The 18,405-nt window shown below is 43.9% G+C and overlaps 1 protein-coding gene across 1 annotated transcript in view; it reads right to left on the bottom strand.

Annotated features, from left to right (window-relative positions):
• Window positions 1-18,405, bottom strand: part of CDK15 (cyclin dependent kinase 15) — a gene marked incomplete at its 3' end in the record, with an annotated part of 76,745 nt that overhangs the window by 23,583 nt on the left and 34,757 nt on the right. The window contains exons 9-10 of the mRNA XM_008057117.2: window positions 11,741-11,834; window positions 5,664-5,727 (exon numbers count right to left, since the gene is read on the bottom strand). Coding sequence (XP_008055308.2) covers window positions 5,664-5,727; window positions 11,741-11,834 — 158 coding nt within the window. The remainder of the gene's footprint in view (window positions 1-5,663; window positions 5,728-11,740; window positions 11,835-18,405) is intronic.

Genomic DNA, 18,405 nt, shown 5'->3' with positions numbered 1-18,405 from the left:
AGATGAGGTCTCGCTGCCCAGGCGGGTCTCGAGCCTGCGGACTCAGGCAATCCACTCACCACAGCCTCCCAAAGGCACAGGATTACAGGCTGAGCCACCGAGCCCAGCGGGAGCACTTTTTAAATGATAGGATTTCTCCCATTTAACAGATTAGGGAACTAGGAGATACATAACTTTCTCACATCCTCCCAGATAGTAGAAGGAGGAGCTTGGACCCACAATTCCATGTAGGAGTGGATGCCCATAGTTAAAGCCCCCGAGAAACAGAAAACCAAACTCTGCATGTTCTCACTCATATGTGGGAGCTAAATGGTCACAAAGATGGAACTAATAGACACTGGGGACACCAATAAGGGGGAAGTGGGAGGGGGACTAGGGTTCAGAAATCACCTATGAGGCACAATATTCACTGTCTGGGGAATGGGTCGCCTGAGACCCAATCCCCACTGCTACACAGTATGTCTATATAGCGAACACGCGTGTGTACTCCCTGAGTCTAAAGCAAAGATTAAAGCCGGGCGCGGAGGCTCATGCCTGTAATCCCAGCACTTTGGGAGGCAGAGGTGAGAGGGTTGCCTGAATCCAGGGGCTCAAGACCAGCCTGGGCAACTTGGTGAGACCTCGTCTCTACAATAAATAAAAAAATTAGTTGGGTGTGGTGGTGTGTATCTGTAGTCCCAGCTACTTAGGAGACTGAGGCGGAAGGATGGCCTGAGCCCAGCAGTTTGAGGTGGCAGTAGCTGTGAGCGTGCCACTGCACTCCAGCCTAGGCGACAGAGTGAGACCTCCAACTCAAATAAATAAATAAATAAATATTTTAAAGTAATAATAAAAATAAAGCCTCTCTTATCCATCCCTTTCCCCTTAGTTCAAGCACCTGAATACCCCCTTGGCTCAAAGCTCAGGGTAGACCAAGTTGTGACCAATACAGGTATAGATCTTAGCCTGAATTCATGGATGCTTGCTTGGAACCCTCCTAAGGAGGACAAGGATCATTCTAGGTTTTAATCATCATCTGTCCCATAGCTGTGTAAGATGCGGCGAAGCTCTCACACTGGATTTAAGAGCAGAATAAGATGCTCTGAGATGGCTGGCAAGCCTCACTGCAATGCCGGCGAGGTCTGGGTGCCCTCCCTGCTGTTTCTTGCTTCCACCTGGTGGTCGGAAATTGACAAAGCAAACCCGCCGAAAAGCAAGCAGTATCCCTGGGCCTGTCGCTCACAGCATGTCTGATTCTGGTCCCTGCAGGGCTTTTAGTGCCGTTTTCCTGCCTTTTGATTTCCACTAAGTTCCTCCAGTGGAAAAACTTCCCACGTGCGGTGTTCTTTCCTGGGACTAAAAGAACCAGGATAATCCCGGATGCCTCCCCGCGGCTGAGCTCCTGTCACAAATCGGGCCTGATTTTCAGCAGATATTTCTTGCAAAGTTTGAAGGCCTCTGTGGGCCCGATTCCCTGCTCTATGGGAACAAGCATCAAAGAGGCAGGAATAAAATGCTTTGCACGCACATCAGGAACTAATTGCCAATTTGGCAAGTGCATTGACAAATGTCATGCACTGTTATTCCTAAATCCTCTCCTGTCCTTGACCTCAGTATCTAGATGTAAACTTGGAGCCATTAGTGGAGAAGGATCAAGTCTTTGGGTGCCTCAAATGGAATTGAGAGGGATTTAAACTCAGCGCTTTTGAGCGTGGTGAAATGAACCCAGCAGTACATTAATGCTAGGATTTGAGCTCACGCAGCGTGAGCGCTTTCAAAAACCGTGTTGAAGGAAGCAAACAGAGCCGCGACAGACCCTTTCAGTAGAGCAAAAGGAGCTGGATGAAACAATCAATGACACATTAAAACCCACAACTGGGCTGCAATCGTGTGGGCAGGGAAAAAGTTTCTCTTTATCGCAGAATCTTTGCGTCTAATGAGATGGTGACTGGACAGCCTCCAGAGGAGTAAGGGCTCCGTTTACTTTCGCCGAGAAATGTCTAAATATTTATTTGATGCTCTTAAAAGCCCCACACGATTCTGTAACCAACGGGTCTCTAAGGGATGATCGTATCGGCTCCGTATGGCCAGCGGAAAATCTACTGCAAGGGAATTTGGAAACGAAAGAGGAGAACATGTGATTCAAAGGATGCACTTCAACTTTTTTCTCTCAAGATTAACTGTTTTTAATGTCCTTTAAATACAGGGACTCCGCACCTTGCCAGCTAATACTTTCTATTGATGGGTTCCAAGTGATTCCTACCTGTCTCTGCTGAATTCCTGCTGGTTCTGATGGTGAAACCTGCACTGCAAGGGTTGGCACAATCCCCTGTCCAGTTGGCCTGGAGTGCTTGAAGCTCCAAAGGAGAGCAACTCCTAAGTACATTTTTGTGGGCGCGGTAGGGGGGGCTAAGAAGCCTGACGGAACTTTGTAGACATGTCTACAGGGGTTCACTGTTTAAATTCACACCACTGTGAGTTTTAACCAAGACAAACATTGTTTGCTCTAAGCTTCTGTGCCACAAATCCAGTCCATCCCGGATCTGGCACCCACTGGGGCTTTAACCTTTTCTGACTTTCTGGTTGCAGCATTCCTCCCGGGCCTTCCCCTCCACCCCATCCCCCCCAGCGCGGTGGTGTGTCATTGCTTCCTGGGACTCTGAGTAAGAAGCATCAAACCCTCCCCTCCCCCACCGCAGGAGGCTCGCAGCCCCGGCCAGGCCAGCTTGATTAATGTGTCTTGGCTAATTGTGTGAAAGATGGCAGGCCTTTAGCAAGTGTGACCACTGTATTGTTCAGCCAATCAGGGGTGCCTCAGTTAGCATGTGAAAAGGGGGTGTGTTGAGGGGGAGGGAGGAATGTTCTGGTGGCTGAGTCAAAGGAGGAGCATTTTGGGGAGTCACAGAGCAACACCCACTTCTTTGAGGGGATGTTACTATGCTCTACTAAACCTGTCAACCTCTTTACTCAAAGCACTTTTTCCCCTTCTCCCTCTTTTTTCAAGATTTTTTTTCCCATGGTGCAGGCAGACAAGACACTGGCCACTCTGCAGATGGAGTTCACGTTCCAGGGTTTTTAATATTTCACTTTTATATTTCTGTTAGAGAATGATCCTGCTGAGAGTCTGGGAATCCGAGCTCATCAGAACCCCCTCACTGACACTTGGATATATTGCTCTGAAAGCTATCCCAGGAGAAAAGATTAAACAAAAAAAGCGCCTACTTTTCAAAGCCTACTTCTCAATCTGCCCACATCAAAATAAGACAACTGGCCCTTTGAAGTGGAGGACACAGAGTTCTCAGCCAGCTTGCTTAAAATGGGGAGTGGGGGAGAAGGAAAGGAAAGAAGGAAGGAAGGAAGGGAAGGAAAAAGGGAGAGAGAGAGGGAGGGAGAATAGGAGGGGAAAAGGGAGACAGAAAGGAAGGAAGGAATGGGGGAAAGGAAGGATGAAACGAAGGGAGGGAGGGAAGAAAGGGAAGTCAGCCTCTAAAGTCATAAAGCCCTCTTACCTTGCCCAGATTTAATCAGACACAAAAGTCTGAACTGACAGCTAGGAAACCTACAGCCCTGCTCACCAGAGCACCAAGAAAACAGTTAGCTGGCTAGAGAGGCCTGTCTAGCTGGGTCCACACCAGGTGAGTTTTTTAAAAACCTGTATAAACAGAAACTGTGTTGTCCTCCTAGACAGAGCCCAGACAAGTTCCAGAAATGGCAGCGTGGGTATGGACAGACACTGGATGGTTCTCAGGTTCTGGACAAGTGGCTCCCTCAAAATTGTCCTGGCTGAATTCTTAGTACTCCTTAGAAAGGAAAGGAAAGGAATGGAAATCCCATCAAGAATGGTGTTCACACAACTCTCACCTGGTTCGTGTTTCTGGCTCCTACCTCCTCTCCTGCTCCCCTTAAGCTTGGCCTCCAAGAGCGTGGTGGCAGCTCAGGGATGGGGACTGGTGACCTACTGACTCACATAACGGGGTGTTCCTGGAATGCAGATGTTGATGACGCTTTTAAAACATCAGCCTTAGGACTGAGTTACCAATCTTACCAACTTGTACTGATTCGGGCAGGGCTGGTGAAGGCGAGAACCAGGGTCTCCTGAAAGCCATGGCAACTGGACACAGGAGCCACTGCAGACGACTACGATCTCCACAGGAAACTTTTTCTCTCTATCTCAGCCCAGTGGAAACAGACCCTATTCCAAGCCCAGTGACACTTTTCCACGTGTTAAACTCTAGCAAAGTAGTTAGAAATCATAAATCACTTGTAAATGACTGTCAGGCCATTTAGCAATGAAAATGATCATTCACAAAGCAGCTGAAGGGACTTCACAGTGAGTCTTTTGCATTCCATAGGGTTTCCATAGTCCTGCTCAAGATGCCTGATCCGTATGTATAGCTGTTTGAGCAAAAGTATTAGATGCTGGAGGAAAGAAGAAAAAACCTCCCAGCTCCCTATGTCTTTTGTTTTCTTCCCAAATCACCTGTTATCTCTCCCTCCAGTTTCTTGCTCTCATGAAACCCTTCCAGGATCATCTCATACCACCATTAGTAAGGACAGCTAACACCCCGTTATGTGAGTCAGTAGGTCACTAGTCCCCATCCCTGAGCTGCCACCACGCTCTTAGAGGCCATGCTTAAGGGGAGCAGGAGAGGAGGAAGGAGCCAGAAACATGAACCAGGTGAGAGTTGTGTGAACACCATTCTCAATGGGATTTCCATTCCTTTCCTTTCCTTTCTAAGGAGTACTAAGAATTCAGCCAGGACAATTTTGAGGGAGCCACTGTTTTTAGTAACGGAACAATGTAAGAGTATCAAGACTAGAAAGTCTGGCTTGGAGCACATACATGTGAATCTGGGCTTTGTCTCCCCTTTAACTCCTTTAATTCTGTCAGTAAGATCCCCGCTTTTTTATTTTTATTTTTTTGAGACAGAGTCTCGCTATGTTGCCCAGGATGGTCTTGAGCTCCCAGCCTCAAGCAATTCTCCCACTTCAGCCTCCTAAAGTGCTGGGATTATAGGTGTGAGCCACCACACCTGGCCCTGCTTCTCTAGCTTCTGATATGGTCCTTCATCCTGTAGCTCATTGCTTATCTCCTCCCACATGGCTCTGAATTCTTGAGGTAACTACTGAGTAATCTGATTTCTCTGGTGTGGCCTTGGGACAGTTTCTCAAAGATGACAACACTTCTAAATCCACTCCCAGGAGCCATTCTGGGAAGACCAAATGTGTGATCCAGCGCTATCTTACCTGTCCGTCATAGACCTAGTGAGGCCCCTGCATCTCCTCTGTCGCATTAGTTTCCCTTTTATAATTTATTAGGTTCTGTAATCTGGCAAATAAACTCATGATAGTCATGGAGCTCAAAAGTGAGACCATCTTTGAAGTGTTCTTTTGCGCCATTGGACATTTGACAACAGATGTGGAATCCACAGCAGTGGTCATTTCAAACTTTATGCAGCTTGCTCCTTGTGTTTTACAGACTTGGGGAACTGATCTAACCTTAGCTGCAATGGTAATGTCCTTCTCATGCAAGGATTAGTCAGGGAATATATGAACCTAGACATTCATTTAGACTCATCTCAGATGCTGAGTTCATAATGCTAGAAGGACATCCTGCTTGTGTGGTCAACACTTTCCTTACATGACTCATTCTCAAAGCATTCAGAAGCTCAGATCAATATTACCTGGGTTGTAGTTAGGTAACTTGGATACTCCAGGCCAGGTATCTTCTGTAGGGACTCCCAGCACCTATAGAAAGCCAAAGAAAGAGCAAAAAAAAAAAAGGTGAGCGGGGAGACCAGAGGGGTGGAACATGTATGAAGACATGCAGGATGGGTCAGGGAGGTAGGGGGACGAATTAGACGTAATCACATGGCACCTGTTGATGTATAGGAGAAAGAAACATTAGTGTTGCCAACATACACAGTTTCTTGGGCAAAACTATAATGGATTCCCATTCCTGTGTCCTCACGCACTCACTTTTTACTCTGAGGCAGATCATACAGCCTTGTTTAAAAACCATGTTCTTATCACTACATATTGACCACAAGATCACCATGCATTAGGACGCCATGTTGGGAGTTAGGGACACAAAGAAGCAGAAGTGGCTGTCCCTCTGTCTCACATCAGATGACCATATGTATGCTGACAGGGGATGCTTGACAATCGAAATTCTGCTTCCACATGGTCACTCAGCTGTTCCCCGATGGGCTCAAATCAAAAAGACTTCCTGACCTTCAGGCCATGGAATGCAGGCTAAAGAAGACCTCAAAGCTTACTCTAGGCCTAGCAGATTCATCTCATCTGCTTGTTTTCTCTGTGATGGCAGCTTGGAATATGGCATTTGGTCTTTCACTGGTGGATTGTGATGGTAACAGCATCCCTGGAAAAAGGGCTGGCCTATGCCTTGGACTACCAAACTGAAGCTACCAAAATTTAGTTAAGATGTATGACAAAAGTCGTTTGGAGTACAAAGCCAAGACAGATCAGATTTCGGATGGAGCTGTCACCATGAATTCCTGCAGGCATTATCTTACCATTCTTTTAAGATAATCATAAAAGTCCACAGGTAGTTATACCTGGGAGTCAGAATAACATTGTTTTTGCGAAATACTAGTAAAACACTAGTAGCTTTCATGACACCACTACAATATAATGCTTCTTAGATACGTTGATGTAACTCTTTTTAGAAGTGTTCCCTGTAAAAGGAGCTTTGTGAGCCCATCTGCAAAATACTGGATCTAGATACCAGCTCAGCTGTGATGGGGAGAAGTCAGTTGCCCAACAAGGACTGAATACAATCAAGAAAGAATCCAGAATCTTAATATCTATCAGCTTGCTGACTAGGACTCTGGCTGAGAGGTATACTTTTTGGACCTGTTAAGCTTGTCTTCAAACAAAAGTCACTGAAGTGCTATTTTCTCTCCTATTAAAAAAAAAAAACAAAAAACGGCTGACCTCCCTCGGTGGCTCAGCCTGTAATCCCAGCACTTTGGGAGGCCACCCAGGCAACTCAGCGAGACCTTGTCTCTGCAATAAATAAAAAATTAGCTGGGCGTGGTAGCACACGCCTGTAGTTCCAGCTACTCGGAAGGCTGAGGTGGAAGGATCGCTGGAGCCCCAGCAGGTCGAGGCTTCAGTGACCGGGAGCATGCCACTGCACTCCGGTCTGGGCGACAGAGACTCCTACTCAAAATAACAAAACAAAACAAAAATACTCCACCATGCCACCCAGGCAAATCTCCCTTCTTTGATCCATCCCTTAACAAACTGAAAAGCCACTGAGAGGATTACAGGCTCTTCCTATCAACTATCCTGAGCCTGAAGGAACAAGAAGAATCCTGGAATCCATTTTGAGAAACCAACTGGACTAATTCTCCTTTTGTGGGAGAGGACCAGGGGATGGGGAGTGAGTTCTTTTTAAGTCTGTCGTCTCATGTACTTGCGCAGACGTGTGTGTGAACCAGTGGGTGTGATTCACATGTGCCCATGCATCCTCTCTTGGCTGGCAAAGAAAATGAAAAAACAAAAAGAAGGACAGAAAACGATGCAAGAAATACCCAACAACTGGCCAGGCACAGTGGTTTATGCCTATAATCCCAGCACTTTGGGAGGCAGAGGTGAGAGGATTGCCAGGATTGCTCAGGAGTTCAAGACTAGCCTAGACAACTTGGCGAGACTTCATTTCTACAATAAATCAAAAAACTAGCCAGGCATGGTGGTGCATGCCTGTAATCCCAGCTACTTGGAGGCTGAGGCAAAGGATCACCTGAGCCCAGCAGGTTGAGGCTGTGTTGGCTGTGATTGTGCCACTGCATTCCAGCCTGGATGATGGAGTGAAAGTCCAACTTAAAAAAAAAAAAAAAAAGAAAGAAAGAAAGAAAAGAAAAAGAAATACCCAACAACTGCATTCATATTTTCTCCAAGATGAATATTACCAGAATTGTTGGCTACTTTATATTATGTTTAACTAAAGCCAACAAAATGATACCAAAAAGTTTTGAAAACCTTACGGTCAAAGCTTTAATCTTGAGATTTTAAAAGTTTAAACAAAAATTCAATATACTTTATTTGGAAATTTGAGTCTCAGTTCCTATTTGAATGTTATTGAATTCTTTTTCACTTGAGAAAATGACTAAATCTCCCCTTCACTGATGGGGAAACTGAAAACCAAAAATTGTTGATTCATTCCCTCCCAGAAGGCTCTTAAAAGGCAGCTAGTGAGTGTTATGTTTGAAACCACAGAGGGTCGGAGGGGCTGTTTATCTGCCTTTGTTGAAATGGAAACTGAAGGCATTCTGATGAATGAAGTCAAAGTCTACATAGTTTATTCTGGTTCTAGAACTGAATTCAGGATTATTTGCGAAAAAACCCTTATGGAAACAGAGTTAAAATCAATCAGGAAGTGGTGGCAGCTCTTATTGAGATGTAAACACACACACTCAGGTATTTCAGAATGATGGGAAAATAAAGATTCAGGACTTTTCAATACATCTTTATTCTTAAGAGTGAGATCTCAAGATAAATGTAAAGGAAATATTGGTTAGAGGTTGGAGGATTTAGAATGGACCCATTGCTTTCAAAGAAGCAATTCCTACATCAGATATCATAGAACCTGAAATAGGTTTCCTATTTTCATCTGTGTAGGTCACATGTGGTAAAACAACAATTCAGGAGATATTTGTAATCTGTATAATTTTCTCACCTGCTTCACAGTTAACAAAAGTAAAAATAGACAAATGGGAACACATTAAACTACAAAGCTTCTGCACAGTAGAGGAAACAATCAACAGAGTGAGGGGACAACCTCCAAATGGGAAGAAACATTTGCAAACCACACATCTGATAAAGAGTTCAAAATATATAAGTAACTCAAACAGCTCCATAGTAAGAAAACAAATAATCCCATTAAAAGACAGGCAGAGGACCTGAAATGATTTAAATGTTTATGTTCCCTCCAAATTCATGTGGAAATTCAATCCCAAGTGCACAAGTATTAGGAGGTGGAGCCTTCAGGAAGTGATTAGGCCATGAAGGCTCTGCCCTTCTGGATGGAAATAATGTCCTTATAGAAGGGTTGGAGGAAACTAGCTAGGCCCTTTTGCTTGTCCATCCTTCTATCACTCGGAGACACAGGACTCGTTCCCTGTGGAGGATGCAGCAACAAGCCACCATCTTGGGAGCAGAGACCAATTCCTCACTGGACACTGAACCTGCCAATGCCTGATCTTAGACTTCTCAGCCTCCAGAACTAAGAGATATAAATTTATGTTCTTTATAAATTACCCAGTCTAGATATTTGATATAGCAGCAGAAATGGACTAAGTACCTCAAAAGACATTTCTCAAAAGAAGATAAACAAACAGCCAACAGGTATATAAAAAATGCTCAATGTCACTCATCATCAGAGAAATGCAGGTTAAGACCACAATGAGACATCACCTCACATCTGTTAGAACTGCTATTATCAAAAAGATGAAAGACAGGTGTCGGCAAGAATGTGGAGAAAAGAGATCACTTGCATACCGTTGTGTTGGCGGGAATGTAAATTAGTACAGCCATTATAGAAGATGATATGGGGGTTCCTCGAAAAATTAAAGATGGAACTACCATGATCCAGTAATCCCACTACTGGGCATGTAGCCAGAGGAAATGGAATCAGTTTCTTGAAGAGATATCTGTGTTCCCATGTTCACTGTAGCATGTAAACATGGGACTGCAGTTTTGTTATCACTTCTGTAGTTCCACACTGAGGACAAAGTGAGAATATCATTGCATTCAGTAAGTTTGTTGTCATTTATACCACTATATCTCAAGCAGGTTTAAAAATTATTTTTAGTCGGGCTTGGTGGCTCAGCCTGTAATCCTGCACCTTGGGAGGCTGAGGTGAGTGGATTGCCTGAGCCCGCGGGTTCGAAACCCGCCTGGGCAACTTGGTGAGACCTCATCTCTACAATAAATCAAAAACTTAGCCGGGTATGGTAGCGCACACCTGCAGTTCCAGCTACTTGGAAGGCTGAGATGGAAGGATCTCCAGAACCCAGCTTGTCGAGGCTGCGGTGGCCGGGAGCATGCCACTGCATTCCAGTCTGGGTGACAGAGTGAGACCCCCAACTCAAAAAAATAAAATAAAATAAAATAAAATAATAAAAATTATTTTTATTCCTTTCTAGCACAGTGCTTGGTCTACTGTAATTGAAGAGTCATCAGATCAGCCTGGACAGCATAGCAAGACTTCATCTCTACAAAATTTTTAGAAAACATTAGCCAGGCGTAGTGGCACACTATAGTCCCAGCCACTTGGGAGGCTGAGGCAGGAGGGTCACTTGGGCCCAAGAGTTGAGGCTGCAGTGAGTTATGATCCTGCCACTGTACTCCAGCCTAGCCAACAGAGTGAGACCCTATCAAAACAACAACAACAACAAAAATTAGGTCTTGGAAACCATCTATCCCACTCTTTCTGTTCTATGACTTCTAAGTGTGTATTCTTTAAAAAATAGTATGTACTATGTTATTTTTTAAATTTTCTTTATTACTATATTTTTAAAATTAGAGACGTGGTCTCGCTATGTTGCTCAGGCTGAATTCAAACTCCTAGGCTCAAGGGATCCACCCACCTCAGCCTCCCACATAGCTAAGACTATAGGTGGATGCTGCCACACCTAGCTGTATGTGGTGTTTTAAAACTCAGTTTATAGCCAGACATGGTGGCTTACATCTGTAATTCCAACACCTCTGAAGACTGAGGTAAGAGGACCAATTGAGCCCAGGTGTTTAAAACTAGCCTGGGCAATAAAGTTAGATCCCTACCTCTACAAAAGAAAGAGAGTGGGGGAAGGGAGAGTGAGAGAAGGAGAGAGGGAGGGAGGGAAAGGGGGGAGAAGGAGGGAGGGGAAGAGAGAAAGAAAGGCAAACACACACACAACACACACACACACACCCACACCACACACTAAGGCACCTTGACCTTAAGAATGAGGTTGTGGATGAGCGTGATAAAAGGTAGACTTTTCTCACATGAACACGGAAGCCTCTGTTTTATCAGGGTTCTGTGAAAATGTAGTGTCTAGCCGGGCTCAGTGGCTCAGCCTGTAATCCCGCGCCTTCGGGAGGCTGAGGTGAGTGGATTGCCTGAGCCTGCGGGTTTGAGACCCGCCTGGGCAACTTGGCGAGCCCTCATCTCTACAATAAATCAAAAATTAGCCAGGCGTGGTAGCGCACGCCTGCAGCTCTAGCTACTTGGGAGGTCAAGGCGGAAGGATCGCCGGAGCCCAGCAGGTGGAGGCTGCGGTGGCCGGGAGTGGCCACTGCACTCCAGTGTGGGCGACAGAGTGAGACTCCAACTCAAAAAAAAAAGAAAAACAAAAAGAAAAAAAAGAAAATGTAGTCTCTTTTCTTCAGCTGGCAAAGTTCCAGGGCCAAATCTATGGTAGAACCAGACTCAGAGGTGGCAAGGCAGGCTCGTGCCTTAGTAGTTGTGGCAGAAACTGCCCTGGGAGGTTAAGACAACGATAAAGTAGGGAGCAGGAGGCTGGAAGTCATCCGTGGAGAAGATGCAGGGGCTACTCTGAGACTGCAGGGGGATCCTGGTCAGCCACCCCCGAGGTGCTTCTACCTGCAGCAAACACCACATTCTCTACAACCTTGACATGTGGCTTACCGGCTCCCAGCAGATGGACTGCTTCATTTGTTTGCAAGGTAAATTTGGTTCAAAATTTGGAACAAAGATATTTCATTTCCTTAAGAGGGATTCTTCTCTTACCTCCCAGATCTTCTCCAGCTGTTCAAAGATGTTGGAAACTCCAGGAAACAAAGGTTGACCCTGGAACATTTCAATAAAGATGCAGCCTGCACCCCTAGTAAAGGAAACGAGAGTAAACCCGACACTCCCAAGAAATTACACATGCGAAACTGAACTACTAGAATTTCTCCTCTGGAGAAAAATTTTAGGGACAATTAAATAGGAACCACATGATATTAAAAGTCTTGGTCCAAAAAAGGTCCCTATGTCAAATAAAAATAAGAGCACAACCAAATGTTCTTGTCAAAATGGAATGCAACCAACAGCAGTTAGGAACACAGTGGAATTAGCAACCATTTTAGGTCACTCTAGCTCATTAGCTATGCATTTCATGAGAAGAGGGAAGCAGACGGTATCCCCAAATTGCATGCCCCTTTTCACTTAAACTGAGATATTATTGTAAGAAGCATCATTATTTTATGTGCCATTAAGAAACAGCCTGGCACATTGGCTCACGCCTGCAATCCCAGCACTTTGGGAGGCTAAGGCAAAGGGATTGCTTGAGCCCAGGGGTTTGAGACCAGTCTGGGTAACTTGGTGAGACCTCGTCTATACAATAAATCACAAAAACTAGCCGGGTGTGGTGGCATGCGTCTGTAGTTCCAGCTACTTGGAAGGCTGAGGTGGAAGGATCGCCTAAGCCCAGCAGGTCAAGGCTGCAGTGACTGTGAATGTGCCACTGCACTCCAGCCTGGATGACAAGGGTGAGACTCCAACTCAAAAAAAATTAGCCGGGCGTGGTGGTGCGTGCCTGTGGTTCTAGCTACTTGAAAGGCTGATGTGGAAGGGTCACCTGAGCCCAGCAGGTTAGGGCTGCAGTGACTGTGAGGGTGCCACTGCATTCCAGCCTGGGTGACAAAGTGAGACTTGAACTCAAAAAAGAAAAAAAGAAAAAAAGAAAAAAGAAACAAAAACTGGGCTGAGTGCAGTGGCTCATGCCTGTAATCTTAGCACTTTGGGAGGCTGGGGTTCAAGACTAGCTCTTGCCTCTACTGGAAAAAAAAGATTAGCTAGGATGGTAGCATGTGCCTGTGTTTGGTAGCATGTGCTACTTGGGAGGCTGAGGTAGGAAGATTCCTTGAGTTCGAGTCTGCAGTAAGCCATGATGCACTCCAACCTGAGGGACAGAGCAACCCTCTGTCACAAAAAAAAAAGGAAGAAGAAAAAGAAAGAAAGAGGGAGGAAGGGAGGGAGGGAAGGAAGGAAGGAAAGGAAAATAAGAAAATATTGTAAGTTAAACTATGACATGATCAGAATGTTTATTTATACTTATTGAAAGGGCTGTTTTAAATTTAACTAGATGCTGGTTATTTTATCACATATTATACTTGCACATGCAAAAAAAAAACAACATTAAGTGAAATAAATTGGTTTAGGTATTCCTAAAGTTTTTTCTTATTCAGCGTTTGACTGAGACTCTTTGCTGTCTGTATTTATGTACCATATCAGCTCTATATTAAGAATGTGGTGATGCAGCATTTCTCAAAATAATCACGAAAAGAACCAAGTCATTGGTGGGGGGGAGGGGGGCTGCCCTAGGCTCGCTCTGCAGTTAGTTAGTGTTACTTTTGACTCCTGCTTAAAGGATGTTGCTAAACATGTCTGAGTCCCTCTTCCTCCACAACCATTTGGTTTCTAGGAGTTAAAAAAAAAAAAAAAGCACTCTTGTTCTCATGGTTTTCTTCCAAGTCATTGACACCTATTTTGCAAGTTTTGTTTTTTTCTCTTTTTCTTCCCCCCACCACTCTGCAAGTTTTGATGCTGGCTCATTTGATGTTCACACAGTCAAGCTACAACTGCAGCCAGGCTGACATCCATTGGAAGACTCTACTGATTGCAAGGGGCATCTTGATGTAACAGAAAATGTGCATCTTCAAACAGATTAAATAGGGCAAATTGTACATTTTCTTTCCTACAGTCAAACTGAAGGACAATTACAGAGGGACAGGAAAGAGCAATATTTATTTTGTCGATAATGTATATTCTTACTCACATAAGCCTTTGGGGTGTTAAAAATGGTTCAGGGGTGGCTGGGCTCGGTGGCTCAGCCTGTAATCCCAGCACTTTGGGAGGCCGAGGTGAGTGGATTGCCTGAGCCCGTGGGTTTGAGCTCCATCCGGGCAACTTGGCAAGACCTTGTCTCTACAATAAATAAAAAATTAGCCGGGTGTGGTAGCACGCGCCTGTAGTTCCAGCTACTTGGAAGGCTGAGGTGGAAGGATCGTTGGAGCCCAGCAGGTTGAGGCTGTGGTGGCTGGGAGCCTGCCACTGCACTCCAATCTGGGCGACAGAGTGAGACTCCAACTCAAAAAAAAAAGGTTAGGGGACTGATTATATAGAGATTATCCCCATGGTTCAATAGCCCCCTCCTTTTTTTTTTACTCCAAACTCCTTTCACACTAACACATAATTTTCTAAACTCCCTTAATCATTTTACATCTGTGTGTGGCATGATAAAGAAAAGAAATTTAAGTAAAACATCTTACTGTAGACTATCATATTATTAAAGATGTATTATCAAGTTTATTTAAAATGTGGACCTTAACATTATTCATATGTGCTTATTACATATGCTAAGTTTTTACTTTTTTCATCTGACTATAGACACGTGTTGTTTAATTTGCTTTTCATTGATTGTTGTAGGAGAAAGCAGACTTCTTGACAATAAAGTTTAAAAATATTTCTTATCTTGTGACTGGTTTGGAGGAAGAATATATACATTTTTAAAAGATTAAAATTTCTAGGAGGGCGTGGTGGCATGCGTCTGTAATTCCAGCCACTTGGAAGGCTGAGGCAGAAGGATCGCCTGAACCCAGCAGGTCGAAGCTGCGGAGGCTATGAGAATGCCACTGCACTCCAGCCTGGGTGACAACAGAAAGACTCCAACTTAAAAAAAAAAAAAGATTAAAATTTAATTGTATCTTACTGTGTCAAAATAGAAAAAAAGGATTTTTATAATCTCATACTAGGTTGTAGCTTTACCAATTGGCTTTTTCTTAAAGTTTGGTAAACAAAGAAAAAAAAAATCAACCTGCACTTTGCAAACAGTCTTCCTCCCCTTAAACAACAGCTTGTCTTTATTCCCAATTTTCAAAAGCTAATTTGGATGTTGCCATTTTTTTTTCTTTTTACTGATTTTTGCTGTACAAGAAACATCTTGATTTGTGAGACAAGACTTTTGATCAGACAAATGTAATTTATGAATTTGGTCAGGAATATCTTGAGATGAGTTTGCAGAATTATTTTAAGGCTTCTTGTGGACTTGTGTTTAAATATCCATGTCCCTTTGGCTTCCTGTCTTTAAAAGAACAGACATAAAGGTCTAAGTGAAACAATATATAAAGGAGACTAAAAGTGATGAAAAATCGTCAGGTGGTTCAACTCTGTCCTGGTGACTAGCTGTGGTCAACTAAGAGATAAGCCAGCTGAGAAGCCCAGTAGAGAGCATCGCCACATGGCCTCCACTGCCCCAGCCTCTCTCCTTATGCACTTGCAAGGCCTCAGTCCATTTTGTTTTGAAGTGAAAATACATGTATCTAAAATATACATGGTAACCAGGTGCAGTGATTCACACCTGTCATCCCAGTACTTTGGGAGGCTGAGGTGAGAGGATTGCCTGAATCCAGGGGTCTGAGACTAGCCCGAGCAAGTTGGCGAGACCTCATCTCTACAGGAAATGAAAAAATTAGTCAGGCATGGTGGCATGCGCCTGTAGTCCCAGCAACTTGGGAGGCTGAGGCTGGAGGATCACCTGGGTCCTATAGGTCAAGACAGCGATAGTTGTGATCATGCTACTGCACTCCGGCCTGAGTAACAGAATTGAGACTCCAACTCAAAAATAATAAAAATAATTTTTTAAAAAAACCATGCATGTAATTGGTGTGTTACTTGGTTATAAAATAGAAATGGAAATGTATTGGGTTTTAAAGAACTGAGCGAACCCTCCATCCAGTTCCCAAACCCCAGAGGCTCACTAACTGCTAGAAGACTGGAAGTTATTTTCAGGGAGGTTCAAAAGATAAAGGCATCCCTGAGTGTAAACTCTAGTCTACTTTTTCCTCACCCTAAAAGGCTTTCAACGCCCAGAAGAAGTGTGCCACCTTGTCATGATGTCTTTTCATACTCATGGCTGCAGGGAACCAAGGTGTCCTTTGGTTATACAATTTCTTAGCATCCTTTATCTTCTGCACCACTAGGAGGGTGTACAAAATTAGGTAAAATATATTGGCAAAAACTGGAGCATTCAAGCCATTATGTAAGCACTATGAAGTGACACAAGATACTTGTGTTGCAGGATAAAACACTAATATTTGGTTTGTATGGTCTAAATTCTCCATTTGCATTTCAGGGTAGGTTGAAATCTTCCTCATCTAACAAAAGTCTGTTACACACACACACACATGCGCGCACACACACATTCTCTCTATATAGGCGTGTGCGTATGTGTGCACTTATGCTTGCCTTTAGAATACTTCCAAGACTGACAAAACCCCTAAATCAATTCTATTGCAGTACCTGGAATACCCACAAGTACCATAAATATCAATGCACTGATAACAAAACCAGTCTGCACATTGTAAGTTTTGAAAGATAAGAGATGTGTTCTAGGTACAATCATTGTTCTTTAAAAACTATATAACTTATCTTCTTAGTTTTTCAGGACTGTTTATTTTTTTATTTACTTCTTACACTTAAGAATACAAGTTGTGTGACAACCATCTATTCTGTCCACCCCAGACAAATCTTAAAGCATGCACTTTAAATATTCTTAACATTTAGGCCCAGATAGGAAACCAACTCCGGTATCCTTTTATTCTTCTGTTTTGTTCTTAAATCTTCATTCCTGTGGCTCTTCTTACCCTACACATCTTTATGCTTCTCAGAGGATTCTGTTCCGTGGAGATACCCTAAGGGCAGCCCATATAGACGAAGGGAACTTCACACGCAGGGGAAAAAAAGACCCAGTGGCATCAAACAGTGAATCCTTCCAGAAGAACAGATGCACTGGGTCATTTTGTTGACCCAATTGTGGCTCTCCAGTCAAGTTAGAGAAAACAGTTTACATGTTTTCTGCTTTATTCTGGCTCTCTTCCTAACTTTTTCTCTACTCTGAGCATGAACAAATTCTTCCATAAAAGAAAAAGATTCCTCAAATTCCTTAGGCAATCCCTAGAGGAAAAAACCATCTCAGGAGTTTTAGGCTTTTCAGAGGTGCAGGAGACATATAAAAAATGTTGTTGGGAGAAATGAATCAGAATTTCCTTTTTTACTATTGAAGTGAATTTGGAACAACATAATGTACAGCAGTGACATGACTTCCCATTTGCTTTTCTTTGGATTGCTCTTTACATTTGGAAGTTTGCAGCAGGAAACAGGCCAGCAAAGAATCTCTCTGGCAGAGGAAAATTTCCCCAATCCTAAAATCACCAGCTGCCTGATGTTGATACTGACTAGAGGACCTGGTGTACCAAAAATAAATCCTTCTTGAAAACCCAGGGTACTATGGCAGCGATGAACCTTGACAACATTACACTATGCAAAATAAGCCAGACATGGAAGGACAAGAATTGTGTGACTCCACGTATATGAGGTACCAAGAATAGTCAAATTCACAAAGATTAAAAAGTAGAACAGTGGTTGCTAGATGCTGAGGAGATGGGGAAAATGGGAAATTATTGCTTAATATGTACAGTTTCAGTTTGGGATGATGAAAAGTTCTGGAGATGATGGTGGTGATGGCAACACAACAATGTGAATGCTACTGGATTACACACTTGAAAATGGCTAAAAATTAGGCTAGGTGTGGTGGCTGATGCCTGTAATCCCAGCACTTTGGGAGGGCAAGGTGGGAGGAACATTTGAACCCAGGAGTTAGAGACCAGCTTGGGCAACCTAGGGAGACCTTGTCTCTACAAAAAATTAGCCAGGTGTTGGGGTGCACACCTGTAGTCCCAGCTGCTGGAGCGGCTGAGGTGGAAGAATCACCTGAGCCCAGGAAGTTGAGGCTACAGTGAGCCGTGATCATGCCACTGCCTCAGTAATAGTGAGACCCTGACTCAAAAAATAGGGAAAGAAAGAAAATGGCTAAAAATGGTAAATTTTATGTTATGTCTATTTTAACACAATACAAAAAAGTAAAAAAAAGAAAAAGAAGAAATTGTAATCATCCAAAAACTGAATTTTTCTCACTAAGGTTCCTAATGGAATCTTTTAAGATCTGAGAAGGTAGTAAAAGGAGAGAGGAGAAAAGATGTGGGACTCAGAGAACTTTGGGAATAGCCAATATGTCCTACTTATGTGATTTCCACAATTAACCAGATGTCCCCCAGTGATGCTGCTGCCACCAGGCCTCCCTGTGAATGACAGGATCTGCACTGTGAGTTATAATTGATTTTTTTTTTTTTTGAGTTGGAGTCTCACTCTGTCGCCCACACTGGAGTACAGTGGCCGCTCCCGGCCACCGCAGCCTCGACCTGCTGGGCTCCGGCGATCCTTCCTCCTCAGCCTTCCGAGTAGCCAGAACTACAGGCACGCGCTACCACACCCAGCTAATTTTTGATTTATTGTAGAGACGAGGTCTCACCAAGTTGCCCAGGTGGGTCTCGAACCCGTGGGCTCAGGCAATC

The sequence above is a fragment of the Carlito syrichta genome, unplaced genomic scaffold (genome assembly GCF_000164805.1).
Source record: "Carlito syrichta isolate Samal-C Ts95f unplaced genomic scaffold, Tarsius_syrichta-2.0.1 Scaffold302755, whole genome shotgun sequence".
Taxonomy (NCBI): Eukaryota; Metazoa; Chordata; class Mammalia; order Primates; family Tarsiidae; genus Carlito; species Carlito syrichta.
The sequence above is the reverse complement of the archived record's forward strand: the minus strand, read 5'-3'. Positions and strand labels throughout refer to the sequence as shown.